This window comes from Vombatus ursinus, unplaced genomic scaffold, assembly GCF_900497805.2.
Source record: "Vombatus ursinus unplaced genomic scaffold, bare-nosed wombat genome assembly UNPS02014825.1, whole genome shotgun sequence".
Taxonomy (NCBI): domain Eukaryota; kingdom Metazoa; phylum Chordata; class Mammalia; order Diprotodontia; family Vombatidae; genus Vombatus; species Vombatus ursinus.
Window position 1 is genome coordinate 583,689 of NW_020954603.1, and position 17,830 is coordinate 601,518.

The window sequence follows — 17,830 nt, forward strand, 5'->3', positions numbered from 1 at the left end:
TTGGCTTGAGGAGGCCAGAAGGCAGGCTGTATGTGGGTCAGTGCCTCCTAAGCTGGTGGATTCTTTAAGCAGAGATTACCGGGCAGGGAGTTCTTGTGACCTTACTGACAAGATGTCCCTGGAGCCTTCAGGGAATTCTAGACACAGGAAAACGAGGGGCTAGAGTTCCCAGGTTCTTGTGTTTGCAGACTGCTCAGGCAACGTAGATGTGCCTCCCCTCTGTCCTTCTGGATCCTGCCGAGTGCCTGCACTTGGCATAAGACCCAAAGTACCTCATGAAACAGAAGGAGAAGCCGGGGTTCAGACCTCATGCTTTAGGAGCGCTGCCTTTGGTCCCTGCCCCGCCCCCCGCCCTTACCAGGCTCACTGGGTGAGTTAATGATTCCCCGAGGTCTTAGATAACGGCCAAACTTGGGATGTAGTTGCTCTGGGACAGCCTCTGCATTCCCTATGCCTGCTCTGACAGAATGGATCCCCTTGTTGGCCATGGGAAATGTTTGGGGGCAAATGACAATAACAGAGAAAAGGGACCAAAAACCAGCTGGTGGGAGGGAAACAGCACTGGCAGAGGGCCCTCAGGGAGCCTCACCAGCCCACCAGTAGCTCCAGCTCTGGGCCTTTGTCCAGCCATCGGCAGGGTGCCCTGGGAGTGGCTGACGGTAGGGGATTCCTGGGTGACGCTGACAGCCCCAAACAAGATCAGGCTTTCTGTATTTGGGGTTTCCTCCACATGAGATGGGAGTGTCCTTCTCCTCCCTTGGCTTGAGGTGGGGCATTCCTTAGTGGCTCCTGGAGCCTCCAGAGCCCTGGAAACTCCCTTTCTGACCCTACAGTGCATGATGGGCAGCAGCCAGACCTGGACAGGGTGGGGGAGAGGGAGGGAGCTGTGAGTTTGAAAGTAGCTGAAGTCACTAAGTCTAGTATTTGCTTTGAAAGATAGAGTTGAACTTTAGCCGACGGAATGCTCAGCATTTGGGTCTGTTCCTCAGGGATCAGTTGGTTAGGTTATGGCTGTGTTTACAGTTCTCTTTCCAAGCTGATGGCTCACTTAGGGAGTGCTGTGGGGTTCCAGAGCCCCCCATCCCTGGTGCTTGTCAGGACCCCAAGATCTGGGGTAACACAGAGATCCTGGCTTGCCTGGTACTCTTCTAAACAGAAAAACCACCAGCTGAGTAACAAAAAGGCCCTCCTGGCTGCCATATCCTGGCATGGGTCCCAGGGCAGGCAGGGAGTTAACAAGCATTGATTATGGGTTTACTAAAATGCTAGGTAAACAAAGAAGGGCCCAAACAGGGTCCCTGCCTTTGGGCAGGTCACGTTCTAAGGCATGGTGCTGCTCCAGGCTCCCCTTACTGTAGGCTTCTGACTTCAGGGCTCTCCCTCAAGCCCAGGCTTAGGGGCCTCTGCTTGGGCTGGGTTTGGGCCCCTTGTTTTCTGGGCCTTTTATATGAGGTTCTGGCTCAGAATAGGCCCTGATTGTCTAGAGCTTGTCACTGACCCTGCCTTTTCTGCTGGGATGCCTCGGCAGAATCTCTTCTCTTGGTCGAGGAAACAGTGATGTCCATCCGCGCTTACCGTCTTCGGCATCGGCGCCTGCCCTGTGCCACCCCCAGCTTCCTCTCAGTGCTGACGGGGCCCTTGCCACAGCTCCTCCGTTCTTTTTCCTGAACTTGCCAGCCCAGACTGGAAGCTGCTACCCATTCCTGTGGAGGTAAGGATTTGTGTCCCTGCTCAGGAGGGCTCGGCAGCTTCCCCCAGCTCCCACAGGTTCTGTACTGGACCAGGCCAGAAGCCAAGCCGGGAGGGGACCCGTGCCTGGCAAGGAGGCATCTGGCCCCTGCTCGGAGACTTGGGGTGGGAATGGGGAAGGGGAGAGCTCTCTCCCTATTGTGTTCTCTGCCTGTGAGATAAGGGCGTTGCCCAGGGATGGGAGGTTCCCTAGTGCTGGAGCACTCGAGGAAGAGGATGGGTGACCCTTAGTTGGAGATGTTTCCATGGGGATTCCTGTCCTTTATAAGTTGGGGCAGGGGTTATGGAGCCCCTCCAGCTCCTCACGGTTGCTGTGAAGTGATAGAGAGACTGATCTGGGCTCAGTGTAAAGAAGGACGGGCTGCGTTGGTGGGGAATAGGCTTCCTGAAGACCGATGGAAGTGCTGATTATCGTGAACTTATAATAATAGCATTTGTTGTAATAATTTATTATAATAAGTTATAAGAATAGCTAGCATTGCTTATAGGGCTTTAAGGTTTGCAAAGCACTTTATAAATATAGTCTTATTTGATTCTCACAGTAGCCTTGGGAAGTAGGTGTAATATCCTCTTTTTACAGATGAGGAAGCTGAGGTCGAGAGGGGCCAACTCATACAGGCTCACACAGCTATTAAGGCTGGATTGGATCCCAGGTTTTCCTCCCTCCAGGCTCAACTTTCTATCCATTGTACCCACTGCACCACCTTATTGCCTCCAATATAAAGAGAATGAATACAAACATGTACAAAGTAGTTAAATAGAAGGCAGGGTGGGAGAAAGGCTAGTGACAGTAGGGAGGGGAGTGGATGGTCAGGAGGGGAGAGCAGGTGAGGAGCAAGTGCGTCCCTCGCCAATGGTGTGGCGTGGGTAAGGAGGACCAGGCCGCTTTGGCCAGGCTAGGGAGTGTGGGGAGGGGAGTCATGTCCAGTGTGGCTGGAAAGCTAGGTTGGGACCAGACTGTGGACAGCTTTAAAAGTTAAACAGAAAAGTTTCTCTTTGATCTTGGAATCCGTAGAGAGCCAGTGGCGTGGATTAAGTTGGGGGGGGGTGGTTAACGTGGTCAGAATCATGTGTAAGGAACATCCCTGTTTCAGCAGTGTGGAGGATGGACCAGAAGCAGGAGGTGAGGTGACTCTGTGAGCGGCAACATTTGGCAGCTGATTGGTTAGGTAGGGGTGAGCTCCAAGAAGCTGGAGCACGCAGGGCGGCACACCCTGGTAAAACCATCTCAGGCTAAAGCAGGCTGAGAGTAACCAGCAGCGTGAGTTGGGGGGTGTCTGCTCCAAACATGGGAAGACTTTCCCCGGTTCAGTGGGCGGCCCAGTGGCCACGAAGGTGGCTGACGCAAGCACCACGGAGCGCTCAGAGCTTGGTCAGACATGGAAGACACCAAGGTCGTCCACTGCACCTCACACATTGGCAGCTGCACTGACTTTTGTCTGGCCACGGGACTTTGATGACTCTGGAAGAGAGTGGGGCCGATTTGCAACTCTGCCTCACTTAAATCCGATTAATTAGCAGGTCAAGACATCATCCCGTGATGTCACTGGTCCTTCTCGAAAATAAAGGACAAACACCAAGGGGTGAACAAGAGTGAGGAGTCCAGAATAGTACTGAGGTTACAATAGAAACCAGGACACTGGAAAGATGGCGGTGCCCTTGGCAGAAATAAGGAGGTTAGCAGGAGCGGAGGGCTTCAGAGTGGGGGCAGGGAAAGACAGGCATGCTGATACAAGATGTCTGTGAGACATTCCGTTTGAGGTGCCCAGGAGGTGGTTGGAGATGGGGACTCAGGGCAGTCTGAGAGTCCTCTGCTTAAAAATGACAGCCTTTTCCCTCAAGGGACTTAGTCTGGGGGGAAATGTGGGGGGGAAGACCACCTAGAAAATAAAGCTGAATCATGGGGCGATGGGGGGTGGGGAGAAGCCAAAAAGGCCCAGATGAGGGCAGATGGGTGGGAAATGAGGAGATGTCCATTTGATTTCTCCTTTCTTAATTGGAGAAGTTTGTGGCTCCGCCTTCAATCTCAGGGCAGAGGGTACGGATGAGCAGCCGGAGGAATCCAGAAGAAGGAGAGCTGGTGGGAATGCACTGCTGTGTTTGGAGGCTTGCATAAGAGTTCTCCCAGAGTGACCCTCTAAGGTGGCCCTCAGCAAGGCAACTGTCACCTTCGAAGAAAGCCCAGAGCTGGTGGCTGCACGAGGCTGGGGGCCTCCAACCCATTGGGTGGTGAATTGATCATTTATGTACGAAATTATAGGGGCAGGCACAAACAGCTCTCTGGATATTCACCAGGAGAGACCGGGATTGGCAATGGGAAATAGGGTGGCAATCACACTTAAATAATTTTGGCTGAGTCCCAAGTTTTATGGAACAAATCCTTTTATTAAGGGGATTTGTTCTGTGAAGTTTGGATTCAGTCAAAGGGCTGCACTTGAGGACCTTGAAGGCCACATGTGGCCTCGAGTCTGCAGGTTCTCCACATCTGCACTAAAAATAGAGAATATGGAGGCAGAAAGCTCCAAGGGGCAGATAGATGGTGGTGTGGGACCAGGGAATGGGGTGGAGATCTCGTGAGGAGGAGGATGGGCAGCAGGAGAGGCTGAGATTCTCCCTCGTGTACCCAGGGCTCCAAATTGGGAGCACGGGGCAGCATGGACCCCAGGGCCTGAGGGGGCAGGAATTAGAGGGCTCCTTTTTATAGGGTTTTTGTAGGGTGGGAAACAGACCATTCTCCTCTCCGTGCCACCTTAACAGGCCCACATCTTATCAAGGTCGTCACCCCAATGTTGTCAGCACCTTTATGATGTTCTGTTGGTCTGGATTTTGTCTGGAACGTACAGATCGTAGACCTAGAATCCTTGACAGGCAATGCCTAGATGAGGACTCAGGAACACTGCCTGTGTAACTTAAAGAAATTCTCTGAGCCTTAGTTTCCTCATCTATAAGAAAAGGAGATTTTCATAGTTTCTTTGGGTAGTTGTTGTTTGGCCCAGCTGAGGTGGTGGGTGACGTGCTAGGTCATTGTCAGTTATGAGAGCCCAAACAGTTGTTTCCTTTCCTTGGGGTACAGAGGTGAGATGCCACCTGAGGCCGGAGTAGGTGCTGACACTGGAGTCCCAGGACCTGGGGCCACATCCTGCTTCTGACCCTCCCTCCCTGGGTGAACTGGGGCAAGGCCCTGTGAGTGAGAGGCCCTCTCCTGTGTCAGACCTTGATCCTGGCATGCCCCAGGTCAAGATTCTTTCCGGTTAGATTCTCTTCTGTTTTCTTGCCCAAATCCATCCTCTGCCATGTTCTCTTCTCTTGGCCCCTCCCTTCTGGAGCTGGTTCACTCCATGGTTCATCTCCCTAGCCCCAGGTCTTGTTGGGGTCTCTTGGCCAGTTGGCATCTCTGCTTTTAGGAATGGGCCTTCAGCATGGCCCACGAGGGTGCTGCCTCCTCCTTGCCTTGGTCCTGGTCACTGCCAGTCAGGGCCTATCCCAGCACAAGGCCCTGGAGGGATGACCTGTCAGGGCTGCTGCCCAGGGGCTCCTCTGAGCAGGGGTTTGGTCCTAGAACACCACTTTAGAGCTGGCAGGGAGGACCTCAGGGACCACAGGAAGAAGCTGAGGTGCCGTTGCTGAATAATTAGGTCTGTGCAAACATGGGGGTAGGTAGGAGAAGAAGATAAGGAAAGGCTCCTTGCAGAAAGCGGGATTTGAGCAGAATCTCAGAGGAGGGCAGGAAGCTAGGGCGAGGTGAGGAGGGTGTGCATTCCAGGTGTGGGGAGATAATCAGAGGCTCATGGAGGAGGAGTGAGGCAGCCAGCCCCCCCCGGGGTCCTGGAGGACAGAGAGAGGCGGGAAGCAGAAGCGAACAGCCCAGGGGTCCAGTCAGGATTAAAAGCCAGGTGTTCTGACGCCAGGCCGCCTTTTGTTGTCACTGCCCAGTGCTGAGGAAGCTTGGAATGTTGGGAGGAAGCAGAAGGCTGCTTGGTGCTGTATCCTTAGAGGGTCCCTTCTGGAGCGGGATACCAACATGAAAAATCAGCACATCTTAGCCAGCCGCAAAAACGATTCTCAGACAAAGAAAGGCTAACTGGGTGGCCCGTGCTTTCCAAGGCCTTGGCGTGACTGGGTACATGGTGAGCTCTCCAGAGCGTCTGTGCATGTGAAATCATCGCGGGGAGGATGAGGAAGGCTAATAATGAATGAAATCAATGGAATAAGAGGCTGTGGAAAGGAAGACTGTATCTGTGCAGTCTGTACGTGAAGAGGGAAGAGACAGCGTCCACAGACCTGTTTGCCCTGGCCTTCCTGGGCCAGCTCTAACCAGGGAAATCTAACCAGGCTGAGGCAGGCACTCCAAGGAATTTGGTCCTGGGGTATGATCCCTAGTGCCCTCAGGCCTGTATGGGCAGGGGCCCGAGAAAACACAACCTGAAGGAACTCCATGGCCTGGGAGTGGCAGGTGAGAAAACCAGTAGGAAAGATCTCTGGAATGGAGAGTTGTTGGGGGAGAGCAGGGGTGAGGCGAGAAGGTGCCTATTTCTGGTGGGCCCAGCAGTGAGGGAGGCAAGAGCTGGGTGTGTCACCTTCCATGGGCTTGTAGCATCTTTTGGAAGGAACCTCCAAGCCCAGCTAGTGAGTGTCAGGTGGGACCGGGCTTCTCTGCCAGAGGAGGGGGTGGACTCCGTGTTCTCCGAGGTGCCTCCTTGCTCTCAGGCCCACAGTGGGATGTTTACTGATTGACCTCTGGCCCTGGAGCCCATGGGTGACCTTAGGCAAGTCTTTGCCACTCTGGGTTTCTACATCTGGGAAACAAGGGGGTTACATTGCAATGGATGGTCCCCAGTATCACCGCTCCATGTGTTCTCTCTTCATTCTGGTATTTTAAAAAAAAAAAATCTTTTTTTTTTTTATCACTCTCTGGTAGCAAAGTGTAGGAAATCAAGCTCCTGGAAGGACCCGTTTTCAGGGCTGCTTGGCTGCTTCCATAGCTTTGAGGGAGTGACTCCTGCCCCAGCCCCTGCCCACCCGGTCAGCAGTGGAGTCTCCTGTGTCCTCCCACAGATCCTCCGCAGAGGCCCTGCTCAGGACCCGGGCCTCCTTCCTCTGGGCTTCAGGGTAATTCCTAGACACCAGGAGAGTCCTTGGGTAGCCCACCTCTTAGCCGTCATTATTCCTTCGGGCACGGGCTTGGGAGTCTGGAGGCTGGAGTGGAATCTCTTACCTCTAACATTTAGCATCTCTGTGATCATGGACCAGTCACTGTATGACTGAGCCTTGGTTTCCTCATCTGAAAAATGGTGCTACCAGATAGGGTGATTGTGAGGTTCCAACAAGTTCATGTTCTGAAGTGTTTCACAGACCCTAGATGAATAATGCTGTTGTTAGCAGCCCAGCAGCTGAACAGCCTCTCTCCTCTTCTGCTCATGTGTGCCCATCGTGATACGTGTGCATGGGGGATACTGGTAACCCACTGGAGGATCTCAGAGAGAACTGACTGAGTCTTTACTGTGGACCGGCTGCTGTGTGTGCTTGTGCTGGCCACAGGCCCTACCCTTGAGAAGCCTTCTGAGTGACGAAGGCCCGACGTAAGGAGAGGTGGAGGTGGGGAGGGGGCAAGGCTTCTGGAGCTGGGAATGTGGCTGAGGCCTCTCCTGAAAGAGTGATCTGAGCAGGTGACCAGCCTCCAGTCAGGAGAGCGGAGCTTCAGGGCAGAGCTTCGGCCAGGATGAGAAGGGAGTCGCGTGGGGGTATCAAAGTGGGAACGAAGTGGGGCCTAGCTCCGCCTCCTACTTGGAAGGGCACTCAAAGGCCATCCAGTCCAGCTAGGGCCTGAAGCAGGGCTCCCATCGGGGGGTCCAGCAACCTTGCCTTGGCCTTGAGGCTCCCAAGGAGCGGGAGACTATGTCCTCCGGGGCGGCCGAGGCCATTGGAAGACCACTTGTTCCTGACTTCCAGCCTCAATCTGTCTCTGCTTCTCCTGGCTCCTGGCTCCTCGAAGAGCCTCCCAATCATCTCCTCTCCAGGCTAAACGAGCCTGGTTCTTTCAGCTGATTCTTCTCTGCAGTGGGCTCAGGGCCCTTCCCCAGCCTGCTTGCTCTCCTCTGGATGCAACCCTGTTTATCACTGTTCTTCCTAGAGCCCATGGCTGGACACAAGGCTCTAGGTGTGGCCTCCCTGGGGCAGAGGACGGCAGCAGGACATCCTCTCTTGTTCCTGGATGCGCTCTCCCTCCTCAAGTAGCCTAAGTCTCCATGAGTTTTCTGGACTGCCATCACCCTGCTGCCACGAGCTGGAGGTCCACTCATAACTTCAGATCGTCCTTGGACAAGCTTCTGTCTAGCCATGCCTCCCCAACTCCGATCTAGGAAGTTGATTTTTGGGACCTCAGTGTCAGATTTGAGGTTGTACTTATTTTGGTCCAGGGTTTTGACCTGTGCAGCTCCTCTTGGATTGTGACCCTGTCAGGCATCTGTTAGCCCTGCCATCTTCTCTGCATCCTCTGAACATGGGATAGACGACAAGCAGGCCCACAATGCCTGGAGGAAAAGGAGGAGGAGGAAGAGGGACTTTGTTAAAATCCCCTGATCCTTGATGAGGTTGATCTGGCATGGTTGCCGCCTCTTTGGAATCATGACCTCCCTTTCTACATTTCACTGACTGGCCCCATTCAAAATATATTCCATAAATTTTCTGGGAATCAAATCCGAACTCATTGGCCTAGAGTTGGAAGACTCTGCTTTTTCCTTTTTAAAAAAATCAGCCATTGACCCTCATCCAGGCCTTTGGTACGAACGTCTCCTGTTTTCCATGGCCTTCGCTGGGTTGGCAGTGGCAGCGCAGCAGTGTCCCTGCCAGTTCTGCTGTCAGTGCTCTGGGTGCCAGAGGACTTGACCTTGTTAAGTCCAAGCACTCCCTTACTATAGACCCTTATTCACTGTGGGTGTGTCAGCTCTTTATTAGACATTTTTGTTTAATCATTTCTAGTCCAGAGATCATTTTCCTCGGCAGAGAAAATGCAAGCAAACACTTAAGAATGAAAATAAACATGGCGCGCGTTTCTGTAGCACTTGAAGATTTTATGAAGTATTTGACATAGGTTGTATCTCCTTTGGGCCTCCGGGCAGCCCTGGCCAGGAGGGGCTGCTGTTGTGTGCGTTGGACCGAGGAGATCACTTCATTCAGCAGGCACTGCTTGTGTGCCCATGGTGTGCCCTTTTGTGTGTGATGGGTGCTGGGCAGACCAAGAGAGAAATGACACACAGCCCTGCCCTCAAGGACCTGACATGTAATGCAAACCTGGAAACATACAAAAATACACAATTATTTTGATGGGAGTGGGGAAAGGGGGAGAAGGCTAACATCTGGGCAAAGCAGCAAAGGCTTTCTTTAGATGAACAGATGGCGCCTGAGCTAAGCCTTGAAGAAACCTGAGAATTGTGAGGCCGGGGTGAAGAGGAAGCTCCCTCCAGCCATGAGTCCTAGGCAAAGGCGTGGAGTCAGGAAATGGAACAGTGAGCATGCAGGAATGGGAGAAGCATGAGTGTCTCAAAAGCCAGCCCAGGAACAGGAGGTCAGCCCCTGCCAGAGATGGACAAAACTGAGTGGAAGGTGGACTGCAGAAGGGAGAGGCTAGGGAGGAGGCCAGGGGACAGGCAGGATTCCCAAGGATCTTGACAGGCTGGAAGAACATTGGGCTGAATTGAGTAAGATGAAAAATAGGAAGTTTCAGCCTTGGACTCTTGGGGCGGAGGCTTGCTGGCTCCTCACTTGCCATATTGTCAGGTTGTTGTTTGGAGTTGGGTGTGGGGCTAACTGTTGCTGGCTGCTTCTGGTGCTGGCCTCCTCACCTCCCACCTGAACTGTGGCAGTGGTGGCCGGTGCATCTGCCCGCCACAAGGCCTGCCCTGCTCCAGTCCACCTTCTATCCCCCCTGCTCAGTGACCCCTAGTGCCCCCAGGAGCAGGTAACAAAATGCTCTGTCTGGCATTCAGAGCCCTTCACGCACCAGCCCCCTCCTACCTGTCCAGTCTCATTACATCTTTCTCCCTGACACTTACCCTTCTATCCAGTGACAATGGCCTCCTGGCTCTTCCACCAACAGGAGCCACCGTTTCTTGGCTCAAGGCATTTTCTCTGGCAAACATTCAGTGATTCTATGTGTCTATGCCTGGGTTGTTCCTGGTTTGCTCCTCTGTGCCAGGCTTATGAGCTGTTTCCCAAATTTCTCATGTATTTCCTCTTTCGGCCTAGGTGGTCAGTAATACTGGAAAACCTCTGCATTGCGGGGTAATGGGTATCAGGAAAAAGCCACTTAGAGTGAATCCACTTACCATTTCATAAGAAGTTGTGGGGCAAAAGATTAGATTGGGATTTCATCTTGAAAAATTAACCTAAAAACTGTCAACAAGTTTTTTTGTCTTATAGTTTACTAAATTTAGGTTATTATCGATCTGTTTTGACTTAAATGGAGTTTCCTCACTGGGATCTCTCCTAGCACCAATAATAACGTGGTCTGGGGGAGGGGTAAGGAACCTGCAGCCTCGAGGCCACATGTGGCCTTCCAAGTCCTCGAGTGTGGCCTTCCGACTGAGTCCAAGTTTTACAGAACAAATCCTTTTATTAAGGGGATTTGTTCTGTGAAGTTTGGAGTCAGTCAAAGGGCCGCACTTGAGGACTAGAGGGCCACATGTGGCCTTGAAGCCACAGGTTCCCCACCCTTCTTGACCACTTAAAAAAACCAGTCAAGTCAATAATTGAATCAGTCATGGAACTGACGTTTAAGTGCCTCTGGTGTGCCAGGCACTGCCCTAGTGCTCGGGAATAGAGAGATAGCCAGGAGAATGTTGTGCCCTCTGGAAGCTTGGGGAGGATGGTGGAGAGATAATAGTCTACATTTAAGTACATACGCGAAGTATGAATACAAGCAGCTGGAGAATCCAGAAGCTTCTCTCCTGGAGGATGGTGTATGGGCTAAACTCTGAAGGAAATGGGGAGTTAGGAGAGGCAAAGGTGAGAAGGGAGAAACAGCCTGTGCAGAAAGGCGTGGTGATGGAGAGAGGGGATGTAACGTGTAGGGAGTAAGGGACGAGTTCTGATCCTAGAGGTAAGGGGGAGCCATGGAAGGTTATTGAGTAGGGGAGTGACCAGGTCAGACCTGTACTTTGAGATATTCCTGGAGTGGGCACAGACTGGAGACAGGAGCCCAGTGAAGGAGCTCCTCTAGGGCTCTCAGGTAGACATGGTGGGGGTGGGGGACAGATGGGAACAATGTGAAAGGGAGATGAGGACAGAGGATTGAAGAGGACTCCAAAGGTGGGGTCAGGGGAAGGATAACGGATAGTCTGTTAGATAGTGTCTGTTAGATTAGGGGACGTCCAGTTTGAAACCTCCTGCACTGAACCTCAGGAGAGAGGTGAGGTCTGGACGTGGAGAGCTGGGCCTTGTCTGCTCAGAGATGCTATGACCCTTCTGTAGCCGATGAGGTCGCACAACGAGAGCGTAGTGGGAGAGAAGACCCATCGGTTTTGTTTGTACAGACTTGCTTCCTCCGTGAGACCATGAGCTCATTGAGAGCGGGAACTGTTCGTTTTTTGCCTTTCTTTGCATCTCTGGTGCCCAGTATAGTGCCTGGCACATAGTAGGTGCTTAATAAATAAATGCTAGTTGATCGAGTAGAGAAGGTGACCAGAAAGCAATTATGTTCAGTGTTATCAGTCTCAGGGTTCATTTCTTTCTCAGGACCCAGGTCCAAATAAAGATGTCTCTGTTGATGGCTGAGCCCTCCTTCGGGCGCCTGGAAGGGTATGTGGATTATTTTTCTTTTCTTTTTTGGTGGAAAAAAAAGATGAAGTCATCCCCCTGTTGTAGGAAAGGCCTACCCTTGGACCTGTGGAACATGGAATGTGTCCAGAATCATCATGAGATCATTGGATTCTTATGTTTCTTCCATCCTGGCAACCCCTTTGCCTTAGTGCCATTGTTCTAGGCTCCTGTCAGCTGCCTCAGGCCTTAGGTTAGAGACTGAGTCCTTTGTGCTCCTAGAAGGGGCTGTGTGTCTGGGGCACGAGGGTATTGTCTCGCGTGCCCAGAACCTCTACTCAAGGAGGAAGAGGGAACAGATGGCACTGATGAGGAGGGCATTGTGGTGTCTCTAGTCATCGCAGGATGGCTCATTACGTGTGGAACTGCAGCATTCACTCTTGGAACCCAAGAAGCTGCTTCCTCAAGGGATGTCGGGCCCCAGCTGCCAAGAATGGCCAGGTAGAACACCCAGTAGAACATAAGCTCCTTGAGGACAGAGGCGGCTTTTCTCTTATTTTTGTATCCCTATTGCCTAGTACAGTTCTCCGTTGCTTGAGGTCTTCACGTATCTCAGGGATCTTGTAGAGGTTTAGGCTTTGCCTTTCAACTCTGAGATTCTCTAAGATCCAAAGTCCTTTCCAGCTGTGAGAAAGTCTGTGACGATCAGCTTTTTGGGAAACCCCATTAGCTTGTTAGGATGTGCTTAGGGATGCTCTGTGTTACGTGGTGCAGGGGTGGCTCTGTAGGATTTCACGATGACTGGAGTGCTTGGCACAGCAGCCCTGTGGGGCCTGTGGACTTTGAATCAGCCTGGGTTCTTGAATCTCTGCTAAATTATTATATTATTCTTACTTTCTCATCGTAGGGAATTTTGTCCATGTCTTTGCATCAATCCTCCATCAAAAATCAGTCAGCAAACATTTATTAAGCACCTACTATGTGCCAGGCACTGTGCTAAGTGCTGGGGATACAAAAAGAGTCAAAAGACAGTTCTGCTGTCGAGGCGCTCACGATCTCTTGGGAGAGATAGAAAACAAGCAAAGCTATGTACAGACAAGCTATCTACTGGACAGACAGGAAATAATTGAGTAGAAAAGCACTGGAATTAAGAGAGGTTAGGAAAGGCGATGCCCCATGTGCTGGAGGCGTTCCTTGGGGTCTTTTCAAGCTGGCCACCTGTGTGCCCTCCATCTCACATGCTCAGAAGCCTTCTTTCTGTGACACTGGAATGCCAGCCCTGGTCCAGCATCAGTCAGCAGCTCCTCATGGGGACCTAAAGCTAAAGACAGGGTTCTGGATGTGGATTGGCAAGTGTGAGGGCACTGTGGCCTCTATTGGGTGTGGCAGGTCATGAGGACCAGCACACGCCCTGTGCCACCACACACCCACGTGGGCAGTCTTTGAGCACAGAGAGGGTGACTCATGAAGGAGCCCGAGAGGGGGACGGCAGCATGACCAATGGCTCCTCTAGATGCATTTGGGCTGGAAACCTAGTGAGGGGAAACACAGGATGTGCACAGGAGAGGATGTTTCCCTTTCACTCCGTCAGTCAGAAATTTCCGTTAGTGGGCACTGCGGCCTGTTGCTGGGACCGTGATGCTTGACCGTAAGGGTGGGGTCATGCTTGCAGGCTGTACGGGTAGAGCTGCCGTGCCACAGAGAGAGAGAGAGACTCCCCTCCTTGGGACCACAGTCTTGTCAGTGGCTGCTCTTCTGTCCTCCTGTCCTGCTCAGAACCACCTTGACAGCTTCCAAGGCTGGAAGTTTGGGCTGAGTCTAATTCAGTGAAATTTAATAGGAATAAATGTTAAATCTTACTTTGGGGCTGAAAGAGTCAGTGCCTTGAACACGAGGTGGAGAGGGTGGATAGCTATACATCTGCAGGAGATCTGGCGGTCTTAACGGACCGCAAGTTCAACATGAGTCAACAGTGTGGTCTAGCAGCCCCCACAGCTAAGGGAATCTGGGATTTCATGGAGAAGCCTTCCATTGTGTGACCCTGGACAAGTCGTCTCTTGGTTGAGCTTCAGGTTCCTGATCTGGAAAGTGAGGGCGTGGCACTGAATGACTCCTGTATTCCTTCCAGCTTTAAATATGGGATCCTTTGAGTCCTGCAAGGTCATCTAAATGATTCAGTGTCCAATTAAATAGTGTTTCAAGGAGGCGGCATGGAATAATGGGCATTGGACTGGGAGGCAGGAGCCACCCTGCATTACACAGTCATTAGCTTTGTGATCCTGAGCAAGCCACTCACGCCTGTGCCTCAGTTTTCCTCATATGTAGAACAAGAGCATTGGGCTCCATGGCCGGTAAGATTCCTTCTGTCTCTGAATCCATGATTCCAGGAACAGATTGGAGAGAGCTCCTTTGTCCTCTGCCCTCATCAGACCTCATCTGGAGGCTCGTGCTCAGCTCTGGGCACCACGTTTTAGCAAGGACACTGATAAACTGGAGTGTCCAATTTGTGATGGACCAACAGAAGAGGATTGGAGACTGTGCTGTGCAGATATCAGTTGTAGGAACTAAGGATGTTCCTACAACTGGAGGAGGGAAGACTTCCTGGGGTTATGGCAGCTGGGTTCAAGCATTTGAAGGACTGTCTGTCCCATGGAGGGGAAGGAGTAGGTTTGTTCTGCTTGGCCCAAAGGGCAGAGTCAGTGTGGCCTAGTGGACAGAGGAGAGGGTAAGACTCAGGATCAGTGAGACCTGGGTTTGATCTTTGCCTCTAATTCTTTATTCACCCTGATACTCAGTTTCCTTATTTACGAAATAGGGCTAATAGTAGCTCTGACCTCGGTGGGTCTTTCTAGCACTCACAGAAGATGGTGGGAGTGAAGCACATTGTAGACTTCAGAGCTTCGTGCTCACGTCTGTTGCTGCTACTGCATCTACTTCTGTTGTCATCGCTCACCAGGGGCTTTGAGGGATGTCGCCGAGAAGTGGGTCCAGGCTTTAGAAAAGCTGTCCCAAAGGAAAGGGAAGGGGCAGGTCCTCTGTCCCTGGAAGTCTGGGTACTCTCTGACCACCTGTTGGAGGTATTGTGGATGGCATTCTTGGTCGCTGCTGAGGTCTCTTGCAGCTCTTTGATTCTGTGTCTATAGCAATGCACCGATGCCCATTGTTGAGTGCGTGGAGGAGGAGTCCCGTGGTCCGGGGAAGAGGTGAGGTTTCCTGGACCCCCCCAGGCTGGCGAGCACTCGTGTGACAGGTCCAGCATGGTTCTCAGTGGGAGAGAGGAGGCCGGTACTGTGTTAGATCACCAGCCTCAGGCTGGGCCTCCTGTTGACTTTGGCTGCTGTGATTGCTGAGTGAGGGCCACTCAGATGCATGATTCCTGCTGCTGTTCTTGTCCCCTTCCACCCCCACAGTTTAGGCTTTCTCCATTTCTGTGTGTTTTGGCAGTGGCATGCACTGACTGCAAACCAGCTTCTGGGGTGGGAGTGGGTTGTTGGTGATTCATCCGTGAGGTCAGCACTCAGAGTGGAGCCTGACATGCCCCGAGACCCCTCAGGGCCTCCTGACTCATCACATGGGATTTCCTTTCCTCCCGATGGCATCCTCATGTTAAGCTGATCCCATTCTAAGTTTAGGAAAATCATTCTCTCTCTTTGCCACATTCAGTGGCAGACGCACACTTGGATCTCAGCATCCCTCACAAATGTTCTACTTCAGTGAAAAAAGAAGTTTGACATTCCTTTGTCTGAGCAGGACTTCCTGCCATTCCATCTCTCTTTGTGCTTCCTGCCTCCTCACCCTGTCCTTAATTCAGCCTCTCTGTCCTCCCTCCTCCCAGGCCATCACCCAGACCCAGCTTTACTTTCCTCCCTGATCATTAACCAGTTCAGTATTACACTGCCTCTGCCCTCCCATTCCTTGTCCCCTTGGCCAAACCCCAGGCCTGGATTATCCCCAGCCTCTGCCTTCTCTGCACCTACTTACATGGTGCCACTGGATTCAGGTGCTCTCCCATCTCAACTGGGCCCTCGCTGCAGCAAGAGCGGCCTTCTCTTCCTCCCTAAGGGATTCTGTCACATTGCCCACAATGTTTATTCCAGACGTTTTCTTCTTCCATTCAGCCTTCCGCTGCCTAGCCTCCTCCCACTCTCTCAGCTAAGAACCTCTTCCTCATACTTTCTGAGGAAATAAAGGTCATTTGCCAGGAGCTCCCCCACATCTTGAAAAACTCTTGACACCATCCTCCCTTCTCTCTTCCTTTACTGGAGTCTCTGAGAAAGAGGTGGCTCTTTTCCTTACCAAGGCCCATCTTTTCCAGCAGATTTCCCCCACTGTCAGTCCCTCTCCCCCTCTCCTGGCTCCTTCCCTGCTGCCTTCGAACGCACCTATGTTTCTCTCATGCTTACAAGCTTTAGCTAGGCCAAGCTGTCATCCTGCATCACTCCTGCCTTCCTCAGCCACACTTCTAGAAAAAACTGTGGGTGCTCATTGGGTCTGCACCTTCTCTCCTCTTCTGACCCTGATGCACTCCAGCTTCCAGCCTCATCACACAGACGAGTGAACATCATTTCATAACTGCCAAATGTCCCGACCTGTTGTCTGTCCTTGTCCTTCCCGCCCTCTCTGTGGCATGCACTGATAATGACCGCCTTCCCCCCTTGGACACGGTCTCTTCCTCTGGGTTTTCAAGCCCCTGCTCTTTCTTTGATCGTCCTCCTCTCTTTCTGGCCACTCCTCACTATCTTTTCCGTCTTGTGCCTGCTGACCGTGGGCGCATCTCCAAGCTTCTGTCCTTGGCCTTTCGCCTCTCTCTCCTCTCTTGATGACCTCATCGGCCCCCATGAATTTAATGATCATCTCTGTGTCCAGCCCCCAGTCTTCCTCCTTACTTTTTAGTCCCACATGGTCACTCAGTCGCAGCGTTTCAGATCGGATGCCCTAGAGACGTCTCGGACTCCAAACGTCCAACCCAGAACTCATCCTCCAAAGCTGCCACAGGCTTTTCCTAAGCTGAGGCCTGACCGCGTTGCCTCTCTTTCATCTGCCTCCTTACCGTCTCCCTTGCGAGTTCCCTTTGAGCATCCCTCCTTCCCATGCTCTCGATTCTGTGCTAGCCCCGTCAGGAGTCCCCATGGGCAACCGCCATTTTCCTGTCTCCATGAGCTAGCACCACTGGTCTTCCCATTTCTGGCATGATCTTGCTCTTCTGGCTCTGGGAATCTGTCTTCCCTGAGTACCTGGTTCCCACACCACCTCCTGCCACTTCCTACAGGAGGCCTTCCCCGATTCCCCACCCCCACTTTGTGTCTGCTTCGACTTGTGAGTGCTCTGCCCCTCCCCCCCCGGTAGAACGTAAGCTCCTTGAGGGAAGGGGCTGTTCCTTTTTTTGGCTTTGTTTCTCCAGTGCCTAGCGCCGTGCCACACTCATCGTGGATGCTTAGTAAACGCTTGTGGACTGGATGCATGTGCCAAGATCACAAAAGAAGCCTTGAGAGGCATGGCAGAGAGAGAACTCTGTCTGATGATACTGATGATTGATAACCCATTGAGGGATGGAACAGGGAGCCCTTGCCAGAGGCACCCTTGCTCTGCATCCTCCAAATGAGAGAGGGAATCCCTGGGGACGGTGAGTGAATGAACTTCATTATAGGACGCACTGTGATGGGAAAAGCCGTTTTAGTTTTAATGCTGTGTTACATTAATAAGTTCACAGGAGTATAAATCCACTTTCAAATAAGAAAATTGTTCATGTAAAAATGCCAAATGGCTGAAAAACTGTCCGCTCTGTCTATGTGATCGTCGTCTGTTCCGTACCTTTTCAATATAAACACAGGCCCGTGCTCCTCTTGTGGATGTCGTTGCGCCGCCGACCCTATCAGGCCCTCGGACGTGGCAGAGCCGCCAAAGTGAGGCGCAGAGTCTACCCTCACCGTGCTCGGAGGAGAAACCAAGGGGATGAAGAACCCCTATCATCCAGACCGTGTGGGCAGTTGGGGGGACAGCCAGTCATGGGGCTGGTCCGTTAGTGAGGAGACACTGTGGATGAACTAGGAGCAGCTGGAAGAGACGATCTAAGAGTGCGTCGGGGAAATGGCGCCGGGGTTTAATGATCCTAAGCTGCTTCTCAAACCAATCTGAAGTCACACCACTGTCCTGCGGTGCTGTGTGGCTGCAGATGAAGGGATGCTGCCATGTCCAAAGGTCTCCAACTGTGGTGGACACACCTGGCAGTGAGGAGTGGGATGGTGGGCGTCAGGGAGCTGCTGCAGACAGCCAGCAGAGATGCATATGGAAGATGGCCTTGAACCCACCTCCCCAGCCGTGAGCCGCT

At 52.3% G+C, this 17,830-nt stretch overlaps 1 protein-coding gene across 11 annotated transcripts in view; it reads left to right on the top strand.

Annotated features, from left to right (window-relative positions):
• Nucleotides 1-17,830, top strand: part of MAST2 (microtubule associated serine/threonine kinase 2) — a 139,720-nt gene that overhangs the window by 59,776 nt on the left and 62,114 nt on the right. For 9 of the 11 annotated variants that reach the window (XM_027838191.1, XM_027838190.1, XM_027838192.1 and 6 more), the window contains one exon: nucleotides 1,529-1,711. The exons of 1 other annotated variant lie outside the window; for it this stretch is intronic. In XM_027838191.1, coding sequence (XP_027693992.1) covers nucleotides 1,529-1,711 — 183 coding nt within the window. Of the gene's footprint in view, nucleotides 1-1,528; nucleotides 1,712-11,489; nucleotides 11,545-17,830 lie in introns of those variants that run through there. One more of the 11 variants, XM_027838200.1, reaches the window with a different exon arrangement.